Below are 15,777 nucleotides of genomic sequence, written 5' to 3' on the forward strand. Positions count from 1 at the left end.
AGATGAACAGAGCTGCAGTGGTTCGTGCTTTGCACCCATAACCGTGCATTATATACATTTTTTTTTATCTAGACATTTTCATCCAGGGTGGTGGAGTCGATTCACATTTAGATAGCGGGATATTTGCTGAAGTGGTTCAGGAGCAGTTTTTTTTTTTAATTTCCCACTAAAGGGGTGCAACGGCAACGCCAAACCAAGAACTGAAATCCTCCATGAACAATACCAGTCGCCCAACCGCTATGCCGAACTGACACCCGTGGAGCAGCAGTTCCTTTTTCGCTACAGTGCCTACATTCACATGCTACAATTTCCCCTTAAAGCATGTTTTTTCTCCCGCTGAGAGAAAGCACGGTTGAAAAACATCCATTGGACTGTAAAGCATTTTACACCAGCCTGATCTTTATTGATTGGCGAGTCTTTGCGCTCAATCAGGTGGCACGGAGAAACCACAATGCAGCAGAACACAGCCAAACCGAGGGATGGGTGAGAACTAAGCACAGAAAACACTTTAGTGCTGCTGTCAATTCAGAGGGGTATACATAGCTGCTCTTACCCTAAGAATGAAAGGACAGCTGTTTTTCCCCTCTGTTCAGCAGTGGAAAAATGCACTGAACACCAATCATTACGGAAACAAAGTAGTTCAATTCACCCTTTGTTTTGATGCGCTATGACGTGCGAAGAGCTTGATTATTCTGGGCAGATCTGCCATTGTAGTTTTGAACTTAACTATGATTCTTCTTGCCACTCATTGCCATGCAAACACATTGTAATTACCTACTATTGGGAAGCTACCCCACCCACAGTCAGGCATGTACAGCAGTCACCACTAGCCTTCAGAATCATTGACCAAAACCCAAAAGCTTCCAGCAGGAAACACCAATGGCAGGACGGCCCATTCTCAGTACAGTGCACAACCGTTTCTTTACTCAATGACAAGCAAACGCAGCAGTTTCAATGAAATAGTCCAATCAAAGTGATGCGGAAGGTCCAATGTATTTGGTAGTATTTTTTTTGTGTAAGTCAACAAGTCTGAGGGAGAGCCTGTACTTTATGGAGACAGTAAAGGGTTTGGCACTCCAGAACCTGCACAATGTAGGCTAATCCCTCACAGAGAACAGGCCAAAGGGATATCAAAAACAAACAAGTGAAATCCTGTCACACACTCAAATTTAAGAATCAGCAAACCTGAAACATGCTTCCTGTAGTGGTATTTTAAAATACTGCTCATACAAGGAATCTTGTGTGCAGATAAACACAAACACATCTAGGTGCTGGAAATTTATCTCAGCTGTTGTGGATGTGAGAAGCTTAAGATTTAACGAGGCGCAGTACTCATTACACTACTACAACAATTTCATTTACAAAAATGTGTCAAAAGTAAAACTTGGGAGGGGAGGCTAAAATTATTTTTGCTAAAAAGTGGCAGGGCCAAAATTCAAATGGCAAACCATTTGCAATACCAATGTAAAAGCTCAGAAATGGTGGAAGAAGAAAAACCTGGAACACATTTAGCACGTTTACCCGTGGATAGTGGGACACGCCCACACAATGACATTTCTAAGCTTCCATTGCATCACTGTGAAAGGCTAATAACAGCACACATTTGCATTCAGGGTTTGGCCAAGAGCCGCAGCAGTCTGATTCAAATCATCTTGAGCTTTTTCAGGAGAGAAAGGCTGAAGACCGATTGTACAAGGCACACCTTGCATTTCTCCCAGACACTTCCAATTGTGCATTAACTTCCTCTTTTCAGCACAGATCGCTGCTCTTACAGGCCAGTAAAGCATAGCTCAGCAACTATCAAACTATACTGCTGACCACAGAAACAAAGGCAGTTGGAAGAACACGCTTTCATCGAACCCCTTGTTCAATCTGCCTCCCGACAGTGCATGGACACTGGAAAGTTTATTTGACAATATAATAGCGGTAATGTGTGTAAATGCACCCAGCAGTACAAAATTATTTGTTACTAACTTTAGTAGGAATAGTTAGACCCAAATATATCCCTATTTCAATTATAAGCTTCTATTATAAATTAATGTAATGTATTGGGTGATCTTTTTTATTTTATTTTTATTTGTTTCTGTGTTTTGTATTCACTATTGTGACTCACTTTGTTACCTGTATTGAAAAGTGCTATACAAATAAAGCTATTATTATTAATGTGATGAAGATGTAAAGAAATGAGAAATGATGCCGTTTCATGTAAATATTTAAGTGTGCGTAGTGCGACATCTTGTGGTCATGTTGGTCCTTACAACTACTTAACTTCAGTAAGATGTATAACTGGAATACAGATATGAGCAGTCACATTCATTAGAAAATATATTTTTGAAGGGTACAAATCATAGCAGTACCTTTTTAATGGCCAGAACAGGTGATTTAACCATTATATTGGAAAAGAACCAATCACCAACCTAGAAAGATAAAACCGCACAACTTAAGATTGCTACTTAAGGTAAAACAAAATGAAAGCTTGCTTTTTATTAAAACATTTTAATTTCATACATTTTCCCAAACAAATGAACATCTCACAACAGTCACTGAACACACAAATACTTTCATGCGCACAATCACAAACCCCACATTAAATAACCCCTGAATCATTTGTATTCAACTGTGCTAAAACATCTAAACTTTAAATTAATCTGTGCTAACACTTGCCAGTACTTCAGATGGACTTGCTGAAACACTCACTCGAAAGGTACAACAATTATTGCCAACTTAGACACAAATTAGGCACACAATTTTATGGTGTGGCAAATGTAACACCTTGGAATGCATCCTTCCCCACATCCGAATGCCAAACCTCCCTGATAAGCACTGAGACATTAGCTGGCAACAATGGAAACGTGCACTCCGACGGCAACAGGCTGGTGGAGAAACTTAACGGCAGTACAGCACTGAAACCTTAGTGACTACATAACGACGACATTTACCGACGAAGAATGGGCCCAAGTCTGGCCGCTTCTCAACCAGCCACCGAGAAAGGATCTCAAGGAACGGTCTGCAATTCACAAAGAACTAATCCAGATCATCACCAGCCTTCCTGGAGACGAGGAAACTCTGCAGAGCAACATTAATCATCAAGGAGTAAAATGGATTTACAAAACTGCAGTGCGAAAAATTGAAAAAGGGTAAATGAATAACAAATTATATTGAATGCAGAAATTACGACTAGTACAACACGCACCAAACGCAAAGTAACCAATCTGTGTTACTTTATCCAAATAAGACTGCCAATAATACAGGACAATCAAGATGCAAAGGTTAAAAAAAATTAAGCAGGCCATTCCAAGAGTTAATTCCATTAGCAAGCCCTTCAATTATTCAATTAAGCTACCACTGCATTGACTTAATTGTAGACTTCACTGAAACTTTGACCCACATATTGTCATTGTGTTGAATTCAGCAAGGATAAACGTCTTAGTTGATACTGACAATTGTGGCGTTAACAGAAACAAGAGGCAAGTTTAATAAAAACTTGATAAAATGTTAAATGGAAATCAGTCATTACGTATTGTACTACACTCACTAAAATACCAGGATGCAGGAACATGGGCTTTCATTGAGAAGTGCTGAACAATGAGGCATTCTGGTGAAAAACCTGAAAATCGTCAGTTTATATGAACACAGAACACAAATGACAAATACATTTTAAGCCAGCAAGTATACATTCACAGGTGTTAAAATTTCACACACGCACACAGAAAACATTAATTGGCAGGAAAGTAAAACGGCTCCCAGAAACGGTCTTAATACTACATTCAGAGGTAGTCTAAACTAATGCATAAACCACATTATGCATACACGGAAGCTTATCATAAGCTTAACAGCTTTTTATTGGCTTTAATAGAATTTAAGACACCTACACAGCCAAAAATGCCCAAATGCAAAGCGCCTTTATAGCACAAAGGCGAATCTGATATGAGAACAGATCATGTTTTGCCTGGTCAAGCTTAAAATTCTGCCGTTTCAAGTCCATATTTCATACAGTTGAAAAAACTCTGGGGTCCACAGGGGCTCAACACATGGCCAATGTCCTGAGCTTTCACAAACAAGTAAAGCCATTCATTTCACTATGATAACTGACAGGAATTCCATTGTGGCGCCATTTTAGGTAGAAACAAACTTCACTACCACACGGCACAAGTCAGCTGCTATCTGCTACAGGATGTTTTGCAGTATGTGTGTTTCCACCAAATTAACAGCATACAAAAACTGAATTATTACCCTTACCCCAAGGGTACTGCATTGGCTTGGTTAGCCAGTCTTCAAAGGGTGACCACAGTAACATTACACTGCAAAGGGTGGAGTCTGCAATTTGTTATTGCACGCATTTTCAACTGTACATGCCCAACATGGTTGCTAAATTAAGAAATGTAAGGGAAAGAAAGCAGTAACAGGCTGTAACTATTGGAACAGGTTCGGCATTTATCAAAGAATCCAATCTCAAATCTGAGGAGCAATGGTCAGAATCTCTGGAGTACAATGAGCTCAACATGCACTCTACTATCCTTATATATCCTAAAAACAGGCGAGTCTATATAAACTTATTACACAATTGCCTTGTGAAAGAGCACCATTTGGCTTGAATGGGAAGCCCCCAAGGCATAGATTAAGACCGGCCAGCCACAGACTCGTCAGCTTTTATACTGAAGCTTTGAGATGACTCCCTGCTCAAACGTCATGGAAACCATAGTCTGACCCATGTCCTCGTGTGTCATCCTGCATTATCAAGCCATTACCCGACAAAAAAAACCCAGGACTTTGCTCCAAAGGGCTGATGAGTCCAGACTCGTCCATGAGCGAGCAACAACTGGAAGTGTCCAATCATTTGAAGGCTGTTCTTAGCAATATTAGTGCAGAACAAGGTTTATAAGCCCCAGGAGTGTCTGGCAGTTTTTTTAATTAACCCACTACCACCTCAACTGCGTCCGTTTCAAAAAGGCTACCATCACACTAATGGACTTTCAGATGACTTTCGTATGCTTGACGACTACATTGCAGCCATGATTACCAACTTAATTCAGGGATAACATGATGAACTGAATCCAATCAGCTCTTTACTGGAGACCATAGAAAACCTAGAGTTCAAAGATCTGCCCATATGTATAGATCAGAAGGTAAGTGTGTATTCATTCCATGCAATTAGAGTTTCAGATAGACTAAAACTATTACAAACCACCTGCAGACAAGAGCCTCCTTTCCATCCTCCCAATTAATAAGCACATCAAGGCAGAAGTACAAGCCTCTGTGGTGCACTATTACCATAGTTATCCCACTGCCCAAAGCCACATACTGTATAGACCAGTGGTAACCACCCCTGCTCCTGATGATTTATCCATCCTGTAGGTTAATTCCAACCCACAGTTCATTAAACACCTAGAGATATTGTTGAGCTGCTAATTAGTAGAGTGAGGTGTGCCAAATTAGAGTTGAAATGAAAACCTACAGGATGACAGATCTCCAGCAACAGGGTCGGTTACCACTGACATAGACACTACACTTTACCCAAGTATTGGTCCATGAGGAACGCCCCGGCCAAAACGGGCTCCTTGACATCAAATCCAATGCTCAACAGACAAGAGTCTGCTTCAGAAAGCCTGATGACCACCTTCAATGTAAATTCCAGGGTTACGATCAGAACTGGCAAAATGAGCACAAGATGTATATATCAAAAGCGTATTTATGGTTTTACAGTCTCCTTTTAACACACCACAGGTCATTTCCAATGTGTTGCCCCCAAGCAAAAAGACCACCTGCAAGCAATAAATCTGGAGGGATTTTGTGCCTGACCTATGCTCTTGCGTCTGGTCGGGGGGAAATAAAATTAAATTAATTCAGGCGCACACTACAACGAAGCACGCAGGATTAAGGCAAGCCCCTCCATCCCAGATACAAGGGGAAAGAGCAGCGGCATGCCCTCTTTGAACAGAGGGAGTCCGTACCACCTGAATCCTTCTTGCTGGGCTAATCCCTTTCCAGGCTAGACAGCCCCGCACATCTTCCTCCGTCAGTTGCACAATAGGTCGTCCAGCGGGAGTTTGTCCAAATCATAGGTGTCAAAGAGGTCGCTGATGCCTTCATCGTCCCCCAGGCTCAGCATGTAGTCCTCACTGAGGAGGTGGGAGGATAAGCTAACGAAAGGGCCCTCCAGGGCAGAGGGGATCTGGTCCTCAGTCTGCAGCAGGAGGCTGGTGAGGGGGCTGGTGAGGGGCGAGATGGTGGTGACTGCTACCGGACTGTCAGGAACCCCTGGTGTGCTGTCAGGAACCCCTGGTGCACTGCTTCCACTAGCATATTCTGAGTGAGAGAAACGGGGGGTGGGGGGGGTGGACAAAATTAAGAAATTGAATATGGCATTGGGATACGTCAGAAAGTTTGGAAGAGTTTGTCACTGTCAGAAAAACTACTGTCATTTCTCATCATATGCTATATGTAGCTTGAAGATACTTCCCACTAAGAGGACTACTCAACTCTAGGTCCCTGTCGGTAGTTGTTTGCTCCAGCCATGCGCTACACCACGTGATTACACCAATTATTTTACAACCTTGGCACAGGAAGGAGTGGTGGCTGGTGAGCTGAGAACTGACGAGACCGAAGACTTCCTCTTAAACTGATTATCGGTCTTCAATCATTTCTGGGGATTAATACAGCAATTGAATCACAAAAAATTCAATACCATCAGCCATTCTCCTGAATTAGGCCACCAGGAATTGTTAATAAAAATAAAACCCTTTTTATTTTAATTGCAAAACAGCACACATTTCATCAACATCATTTAAAATTGTGGATAGACGTCCTCTTCATTCTCCACACCCACCCGCAGAGAATTTTCATGACAAAGACATTGGCATGATACACAGCAAAGATTTCCCCATTTAAACCATCTTGGAAGGGCATATATTTTAGCATTTATTAACCCATTAAGATCGGATGCAACATTTGCATGAGCGCGTTTTAGATGCTCTCATCGTTTTCAAGACACGTGACCGATGAAATGCATCGTGATTCGTTGAAATACACGTTGGGAAGGCGATTATACATCAATGCAGCGAGAGCACAGAATATTTCTTAAAGGCTTACGCCCTCTGGTGGTGAAGAATGGATTCATCCAAGTACTGATAGAAAATGCAGTGTGCCCGAAGTTAACAGTGAGCCCGTTTCTGTTACGAGTGTGAACAAACTGTGATAGTTATTGCACTACCACTGTCAGTTTGTTTTATTGAAAATATGGCTAGAAACAAGGACATTTGTCAACATTTTTAGTTTTATTGATTTTTTAAAAAAATGTGAATGAACATTAGGGCAAAGGCAATAATTTCCAATTAAAGCAAAATGTTTAAGCTCTCATGGTTTTTATTTCATGTTTCTATCTGCTACAGAGGCTGAGAAATAAGTTTTAGTGAACGCTGACAATTCTGTCAAGTTTCAGAAAACCCTCAGGTTTTAGGTTTGTTTACAACGATGCCTTAGGTTTTAGAATGTTTTTATAGGGTGCCTTAGGTCTACATGGGTTAAAGGCTGTGCTGAAAGCAAATGTAGTAGTTAAGAGTGGAAATCTTTTTGTCACGTGTACATAGTGATTAAAACTCATTTTCCTAAAATGAATTTATTATTTAATCTCCTTAACCTGTGAAGAAAAAGGTGTGTTTACCTGCCAATGATTTAGTCACATCGTTGGCACTCTTGTTAATCACAGAAAATGAATGCAAACAATGAGACCGCAATCAGTTTATAGGAAGGTTTCTGCCAACCACCACTGTCAGGAAGTAAGCTCATTGGTGAAATCAGATGGTGTGTAGTGCATGAAACTACAGACACCGCAGCCCAAAGGATCAGGAGTTGAGTAGCGCTGCACTAAGAGGTATTGCCTCCCAGAGTTGCTACAGCCTCCTTTATCAGGCTTCCCAGTAACAAGCCAAGATCCAACAACAAAATGCAGAGTTAATTTCTTATTGGTACGGATTTTCCACTTTTGAAGAACTTCCACTCCTTGTACAAGGGAAAAGCATGCCAATGTAATAGAGAAATAAATCAAAGTCAACTTACTACGAATCATCTTACACCTAAAAATCTATTTGGGACACTTTTTACCCAACAAACATCTCAGGAAAACAGGTTTACTCCACAATAATCTTTGTGCCAACCTGTGAGGCAGAAGCAGTGGAGTTGTGAAACAGGGCCTTCAAAACATTCTAGGACAGGCCAGCTTGTGATCGGATTAGTTTGTTGGATTTTGTAATACCTTCAACATTACAGGAGAATGCGAAGGGACACATTACCTTGCAAGACTTTGACAAACGTGGAGTGGTTTCCATTCACGTCCAAGACGTTATTTTTCAGTGGGCTGCTAGCAGCTGTCTCTTCAGGACACAGGAACACGTCTATGGGCCCCTTAGAGCTGGTTAAATGGACCTGTAAATTCTGTGAAGACAAAATTGTACATTCAGAATTTACCCACAATTTTAGACTGAACACTTCACACAATGCCTATCCTTGCATCGTTACTCCAAGCGAACAGCACAAGTCTTAACCTTACAAATTATGCCATTCAAATGGCCATTCTTTCACTACAGCAATAAAGGCATCAGATAAGATTGCAATACCAATTCAAGTGTATGGCCACACTAGGGAATACCTGGTTTTAAAAGCACTCGCACGCTGACTCGGCAGCACAGACCGCCTATTATACCTCCGCCCTGCTGCCCGGAAAGCCAGTAGTACAAGCACATACCTCCTCAGGATCAGGGACCTCCAGCTTTGTATCTGAAGGAGCTTTGATCACGATCACAGTCTGGTCTTGCAGCCCCCGGCTCTTCCGGATGTCTTCGTACGTTACGTAAGCGAATGTAAGGGTGGTTAAAGAAACACTGTCCCAAATATGAAAATGGCACACCACAGTGGACCTGTCCACGATATGACATGAACATTTGATTTGATGACTTGGTTCAGGTCACAAAACTGAAAGGTACTGGTTTATGCAGGAGGCTCAGACAGACCCATATTTTCTCAGGACAATCTATGGCATGTTAAGACCCATTTCAAACTAAGCTTTGCCCCTAGCGGGCTGAACATTCACTGAAGGATATTTCTGATTGTGAGCCTCTTCAGTCATCTGCCGTACGTTCCTGCTGCATGTCTGGATCAGCTCGTCCAGCTTCCTCTCTTCCTGGGTGAGCTCTAGCACCTCCCGGCCAAGGCTCTGGCACTGGTTCAGCGTGGTGCCCTCTTCTGTCAGTTTACAGCCCCTGCAAGCACAGAGAAGGTCACCCACTGATCCACTGCTGATCTGCCAGCAAAGCAGATGAGCACTCCCCAGCTATCTCTTGAAAGGTACTGATCTGATGTTTACCAATTCTGCATGACAACAAATTAAGAAATGAATATTCACAGCATTCATATTTTAGGAAAGTAAAAAAAGGGATATTCAAACATGATTTATCTAAGAAGTGGTTACCTGAACATACCAGCCATATATTCACAAAATGCCCTTAAACTTTATAACAGATTTCTAACAAATGTTTATATAATCTAGAAAAATGCCCCTTGGCTTTACTTGCATCAAAGTGTCAGGAGTTGAACCAACAATTTTTTTTAAAACCATAAACAAAACATGCAATAATTACACATGGAAAACAAGGGAGCCTCATTATGATCTTTCCAAAATAGATGAAAGGGGAATTTCAAGCCCAACAAGCAGCTTCTCATAAGTTCTATGCAGGGGAAATAAGCACGGAGTATTCCAGGTCACATTCTTCATAAAGCCAGTACAGCAAACTGTTTTCCATGCACAATAAAGGCCAATACTTACATCCACTGAATGTTGTTTTTGGATTTCTTCTTGATGAGGCGAACCCCCTCCAGCACATTGGTGATGTCATACAGGCGTCTCTTCTGGACCTTCAGGACCTCTGCGGCCTGGTTCAGGTCAACCACGCCGTCAGACGACTTGCCCAGCAGCTGGACAAACTTCTTGGTCAGGAGACCCAGGGAGGTGTCGTAACGGGTCTTCTCCGAGGGGGACTTGGGAGCTGTTGCGCAAGACAAGCCAACGAATTAACACATCAGCTCCTCCACCCAATTTACTTACAAGTTCATCATGAAAAACAAACTATATTATATATACTGGGTGACTTTTCCAGTTAAGGAACCACATGACGATGCCTGAATGAGCTCCACAGTATGTGATACTGAGGACGGAGTGTAGCACAGTGGGTAAGGAACTGGGCTTGTAACCGAAAGGTCGTAGGTTCGATTCCCGGGTAAGGACACTGCCGTTGTACCCTTGAGCAAGGTACTTAACCGGAATTGCTTCAGTATATATCCAGCTGTATAAATGGATACAATGTAAAATGCCATGTAAAAAGTTGTGTAAGTCGCTCTGGATAAGAGCGTCTGCTAAATGCCTGTAATGTAATGTAATGTAATAGATACTGGACCGTGACACACTGCCGACCGTGGCTGGTAGCTCTATAGTTCAACACACAATCAGAAACCGCCTCGCCCAGGGTACAGAAGGGTTCAGTCGGTAAGGGCTTCGTTGCTCTCTAGACAGCCCGGTGGGTGACTGGACGCCCATGGACCACATGCCAGAGCCCAATATGAAACGTCTTCCCCCTGACTCCACCCTAAGTGAGCTTGGCTGTGGTGTGAAAAGAAGCAGGCTGGCGACACCTTGCATTTTGGAAGAGAACCCCGTCTATCTACACTCTCCTGAATAGGCAGGGGAGGCCTAGCATAAACGTGGCTTCAGTTGCAAAATGAGCTAATTGGACATTACAAATTGGGAGGGAAAATTGGCACCTTGCTGGACAAAGGTAAAAATTGGCAACAGGTTTGGGCGATGACAAATCCATCGAATTTTACTCTTTCCACTAAAACTAAGCAGAAAGTGGGATTAGTTATTTTTAAAACTTGATAGTTTGAAGCTACTAAAATTTGAATCAAATGTTTCAGATAAATACAACAGCATTAGCATGTTCTGTAGGCAAATTTGACAAGGACACTACAAACAAGCACTGGAGAACATCATCCGCCACTTACTTTTGGGGCTCTTGCGACCCGGACCTGTGGCCCCGCCACGGCGCTTGGGTGTCTTAGCCGATTCACTGATGTACTGGTGGTCAGACAGTTCCAGTTCGAGCCGCCGTTTTGCCTAAAAAAGATGAAGGGGGTTAGCTATATCTTTTTCCCCCAAAATTTCAATTCCACATCAAATACAAATCACTGAATCATACACAAGATACTGATATAACAGAGCAGCCTGCATAGTCTTCTATACCACAGTACAGGTTTCTTCCATCCCATGCCTTTAACAATAAACCAGGCCAGACTGATGCGGTCATGTATTAGGAGTGTTTCTTCATCCTCGCTCATCACTGGATTAATCAAGATGTTGAGTTACAGTAAATGTGGTTTGGATGCAGTAATTCCTAGGTTTCAAAAACAGAACCTTGACACCAACCAGATGAGGGAGCACATTAAGAGGTAGGCAATGTACCCTCACTGGTACCAATGACATGATGTGAACAGGGAAACCATCTATTCTGGGAATAACACAAACAAAATGAAACACTGTTAAACTACCATTATCAATTTATCTTAAGCTCCGATATGGGCAATTCAGTTGGTGCAGGTGTCGGAAGTGTAATATTTGAGTTGACAAGTACACGGAACTCAAGGTTTTTACGCTGTTAATATTCTGACAGCTGAGCTTGGGCACACTTACTGCACACCAAAGATAAACCACTTAGAAAGCTCGTCTCAAAGACGAAAGCAATTGACTTCAGTCCTGACTTGCAATGTGCACACTTGATTTGTCCTGAACAGTCACATGGGACAGGAGCAAATGCACCCAACAAGCTACCTTTCAGCTACGACTTGCTAAGATGACAAAGTGTGCAATGCTGAGATAAGAGCTGACAGGTCTGAACACAGAATAAACAGGACTCACTTTCCCTCACTTTCACACTGACGGAAACACTGAATTCCTCACACCATATAGCCCACATGAGCTGGCACTTTAAATACAGGCTTGTGTCAAATGCAAATGTAGAGCAATGCAGCGAGTATGTTTCAGAAGGCAAAACATGCCACAAGCTAACAGCTAGGCATGCTAACGGCATTTGATGCTTTCGGCCTTTGAGAACCTCAGCACTCAAAGCACCCATTCAAATCAACTAGGACAATCGAAGCAAAGCAGCAGCGCTTCTAACTGAAACGCCCCTCATATTTCACAAGACATTTACATCATTTTATCATTTTTAAATAAGGCAAAACCACTGCGGTCTGGACAAAGGCTAAACCAAGGGGGGGTGCACATATGAATCCAGGCTACAGACCGGTATGTGCAACCTTGAGAAAGGTCATTAACAACAGCCCCAGTAAATACCTAAATGATGTAAAAATCAAGGCCAAACCAAACAAGTTACACTATGAAGGTATCAATAAAGCAAGTAATATTGAACCAATTAAAATACGGGGAGGATGGAGGAGGAATTTCACTCAAAATTGACAAGCTTGAAGACAAGAATGAGAAAAACCGAGATGGATAAATGCAAGCAATTATCAAGGCTTTCAGGCAATGATGAACCATGGTAAAGACTACCGGAACCATTCATAGTTCACAGCAACATTCCAAAGGGTGCCTTTTTTAACAGGCCGTTACAAGTATGGTACTGATATGTTGAGCAATACATATCTGAAGACTGCAATGGAGTGACCGGCGTCTAGTCTTTCTTTATACATATCATACACATTAGATAATATTCATACACATCTGGCTATTCTGCATACTCCTACTAGCTGGCAATATACCCATACGAAGTTTATATAATAGCAAAAGCAGTCCCAGATATCAAAGGAATGAAGCCAAATAACCAACTGAATCCAAGCACTGTCAATAATACATACAAAACATAACCAGTGTGTGTAGTTTGAAGCAAATGTCACTGTTTGAGAACTTTGAGGACTAGTTTCCCCAATTTCCCACAATATCTTTCCAGTCAGCTCTAACTCCAAGGGTACCAATGCTGCAACAAAACAGGTTGTTCAAATAGAAACCTTGTGATTGTGACCTTGTGTCACAACTCACAGTAAAATTTATTAAACACCGCAAAGGGGAATGTGCCATGATAAACATATAAAAATCCACACATACATATACACATCCATAACTGCTTACGAATGTATGATCAGGATTTCATGCAGACTGTTTCGACACACAAACTAACTTAACTACTCCCAGGACACAAGACACCAGCGTGGGCAGAAAGCCATGCTGGTAATGCCCTTTACAGCAGCACTTGGATTTAAAACAGGGAAGCCATTTTAGAATCCTGTCTAGCATGTGTGCTGTGCCACATCATAGCAGTTCCACTGTTTTAACAGAGGAATGCAAATGGGCAATTCTGTGCAATCTGGGCTGTTTTTCCCAAGAACAGTTGCCAGGTAACAACCACTTCTGAATAGGAAAACTACACCAATACATTTACATGTATTCAATGTAAATTCATGAGGTGATTTACATAATTTGTGAAAAGCTACTGTCCCAATTACCATTTCCCCCATAAGACCTAAGTCAGTGCGTACATAAATTAACTTGTATTAAGACAGACAAGCCACTGAAGGTGTTGGAACTGCAAACGAGTTAAACAAGGTTCTGCAACAATAACCAAAGTGCTCAAACCTTTAGAGGACACTGCAGGGCTACCACTCGACAAGTCAGCTTTTAAATGGAAATGGTAGCTAACGGCAATATGTTCTTTAAATTCCATAAATAACCGTTCTGAGAGCGCTAAAATTTAAGCTGCTCCATATTTTTAGTTTGTCATATCTTCTCCATGAGCGTTGGTGACATTCCGGGAAACTTAGTATGCTAAGCTAGGAAACAGTTAGCATCTCATGACATACAGGAAAACGGGCCAAATGTTAACTGACCACCTAAACATTGACAATGATGAATAGCTAGCTGGCAAACACAGACTTGGATATCGGACCAAATACAAATAAGCAAATACGTGCATGGCTGGATTTTTAAAACTCATTTTCGCCACTACAGCTAAAATGATTGCACAGTATTGTCAAGCAATTGTTTTCGTACGTGACCGCGAGATTACTTGGCTACTAGCAAGGCTCGAGCCCAGTATCTAGTCAGACATTTGGTTTTATTTTAACTAACGTTTGTTATTCAATGCTGTGGTCTCGTCGCGTATTGTTAATATCCTAGTTAAGTAAACAACAGTTATGAAAAAAGCCAACAAACTAGCTATTTAATTCATTGAGCACATGCACGATTATGCGCATCATTTTAATAACGATTATAGTTTTGAAGCAGTATACACAAAATACAAAAATGGACGTTAGTAAGACGATTAACCAGCTAGCCAGCCAGTTCTAATCGTGTGGGGGAGGTCTCGGAGGCATCGAGGTAATAAGTTAGCTTATACTCCCCATCCCCCCTCTTCAAGATCCATGAATAGGGCCTTGCGTTTCAATTACGTGATATTTGCTTAAATAGCATTTAGTCATTCCGTTTTCACAGCCAAGTTGGCAAATTTCAGCCTCAAAAGAGGAAACATTTGGCAACCAGTTGGCTAGCCAGCTAACGAACTTTTCACATTGTTAATGCGATTGCCTCCCTAGGCCATTTGCAACCTAGCTAACGTGCAACTATGTTACATGTGAAAAGTTGTTAGCCATACCACAACACCACAGAAGTTGCATAAAAATTATGTGCAACCACTGAGTTTGGCTAGCCATCCGGTCTAGCGTCAACCACTTCCAATCCAATATTGCATATATAAGTTATATTTGCTAGCTCATCTTGTTACCCAAGTAGCTACTAGAATTGCTCTTTACGACGACTAAACAACAAATTGTTTAATAGTTACCGGTGGACGTCCTAATGCAGGTCGCTGTCCTGTTCCGTGGGTTGGTCCGTGGGGAGTGGAGTATATCAAGCTAGCCACTGGCGGATCGGACATACAGCCATTAGTAGCCTGTGTTACAGAAGGCGGCGGAGTGATGATTTGTATAAATGTAGTAGAGGGGAAAGCAGAAGTTAAGCGACCAGACAACGGCGTTAAAACGGTACTTTTATCTACAGTGGAGCTCCCAACCCCTGCTGCTATTACTCTCGCCTGGGCAGAGGAGATCCCCTTTCTCATCGTTGTAGGCTCGGGTGCTTTGTCCCTCCTTTACTTTGGAACCAATTTTCTCCCTTTTAAACTAACTCAAATCTAAAATACTTGCAAAATGTGACTGACTAACGTCTTATGTACCGAATCGCTTAGGTTTGGCTATATATTAGTCGCAAAGAAAGGCAGATGCAATGGATTTAAAACTAGCGCAGGTCTCCGTCCTGCAAGCTAAAAAAATGGCTTCAGGAAGCTGACAATGAATGAAGGGATATGGTTTACGCGCGAAAGGCCCTCCCGCGAAACTCATATTTCCCGCGAAGTTTTCAAATGAGATTAGCATATTCGATTCTATTGGTTATCCTTATATCAGTCTCCGCCCCTGCGCCATGACGTATGCGTAGAAATTTACCAATCACAGTGCACGTCTGAAAGCGCAGAGAAGCCATTGGAGCAAGTTGATCGCGCAAACGGAACTATTTGCATACGGGAAACGTCATTGGACAACTACGGGGATTCCCTTGTTTTGAGATTTACCTCGAACATGGCATTTTGTTTATTTAAAGTATATATTACACATCTACAATATATTTGTATTTTTGTAACCATATGGTCAGGCTTAAGCACAAGTGTT

The 15,777-nt window shown here is 41.9% G+C and overlaps 1 protein-coding gene across 1 annotated transcript; it reads right to left on the reverse strand.

Moving 5' to 3' along the window:
• Positions 1 to 2,476: 2,476 nt before the first annotated feature.
• On the reverse strand, positions 2,477 to 15,457 carry e2f3 (E2F transcription factor 3). The gene is made up of 7 exons (XM_035431260.1): positions 14,898 to 15,457; positions 11,050 to 11,161; positions 9,818 to 10,037; positions 9,096 to 9,254; positions 8,741 to 8,855; positions 8,289 to 8,430; positions 2,477 to 6,306 (listed from the first exon to the last, which is right to left on the reverse strand). The coding sequence occupies exons 1-7, from the start codon at positions 15,171 to 15,173 to the stop codon at positions 6,017 to 6,019; spliced, it is 1,314 nt and encodes a 437-aa protein (XP_035287151.1). The 5' UTR covers positions 15,174 to 15,457; the 3' UTR covers positions 2,477 to 6,016.
• Positions 15,458 to 15,777: the final 320 nt, after the last annotated feature.

This window comes from Anguilla anguilla, chromosome 8, assembly GCF_013347855.1.
Source record: "Anguilla anguilla isolate fAngAng1 chromosome 8, fAngAng1.pri, whole genome shotgun sequence".
NCBI lineage: Eukaryota > Metazoa > Chordata > Actinopteri > Anguilliformes > Anguillidae > Anguilla > Anguilla anguilla.

What these genes read in the sequence shown, in the direction of transcription:
- e2f3 (XM_035431260.1), bottom strand. Translation starts at nt 15,173, where the DNA reads ATGAGAAAGGGGATCTCCTCTGCCCAGGCGAGAGTAATAGCAGCAGGG. An exon ending in GGGTCGCAAGAGCCCCAAAA is followed by an intron (nt 10,038 to 11,049) that starts GTAAGTGGCGGA and finishes CTTGCGCAACAG; the next exon opens with CTCCCAAGTCCCCCTCGGAG. An exon ending in AAAAACAACATTCAGTGGAT is followed by an intron (nt 9,255 to 9,817) that starts GTAAGTATTGGC and finishes CTGTGCTTGCAG; the next exon opens with GGGCTGTAAACTGACAGAAG.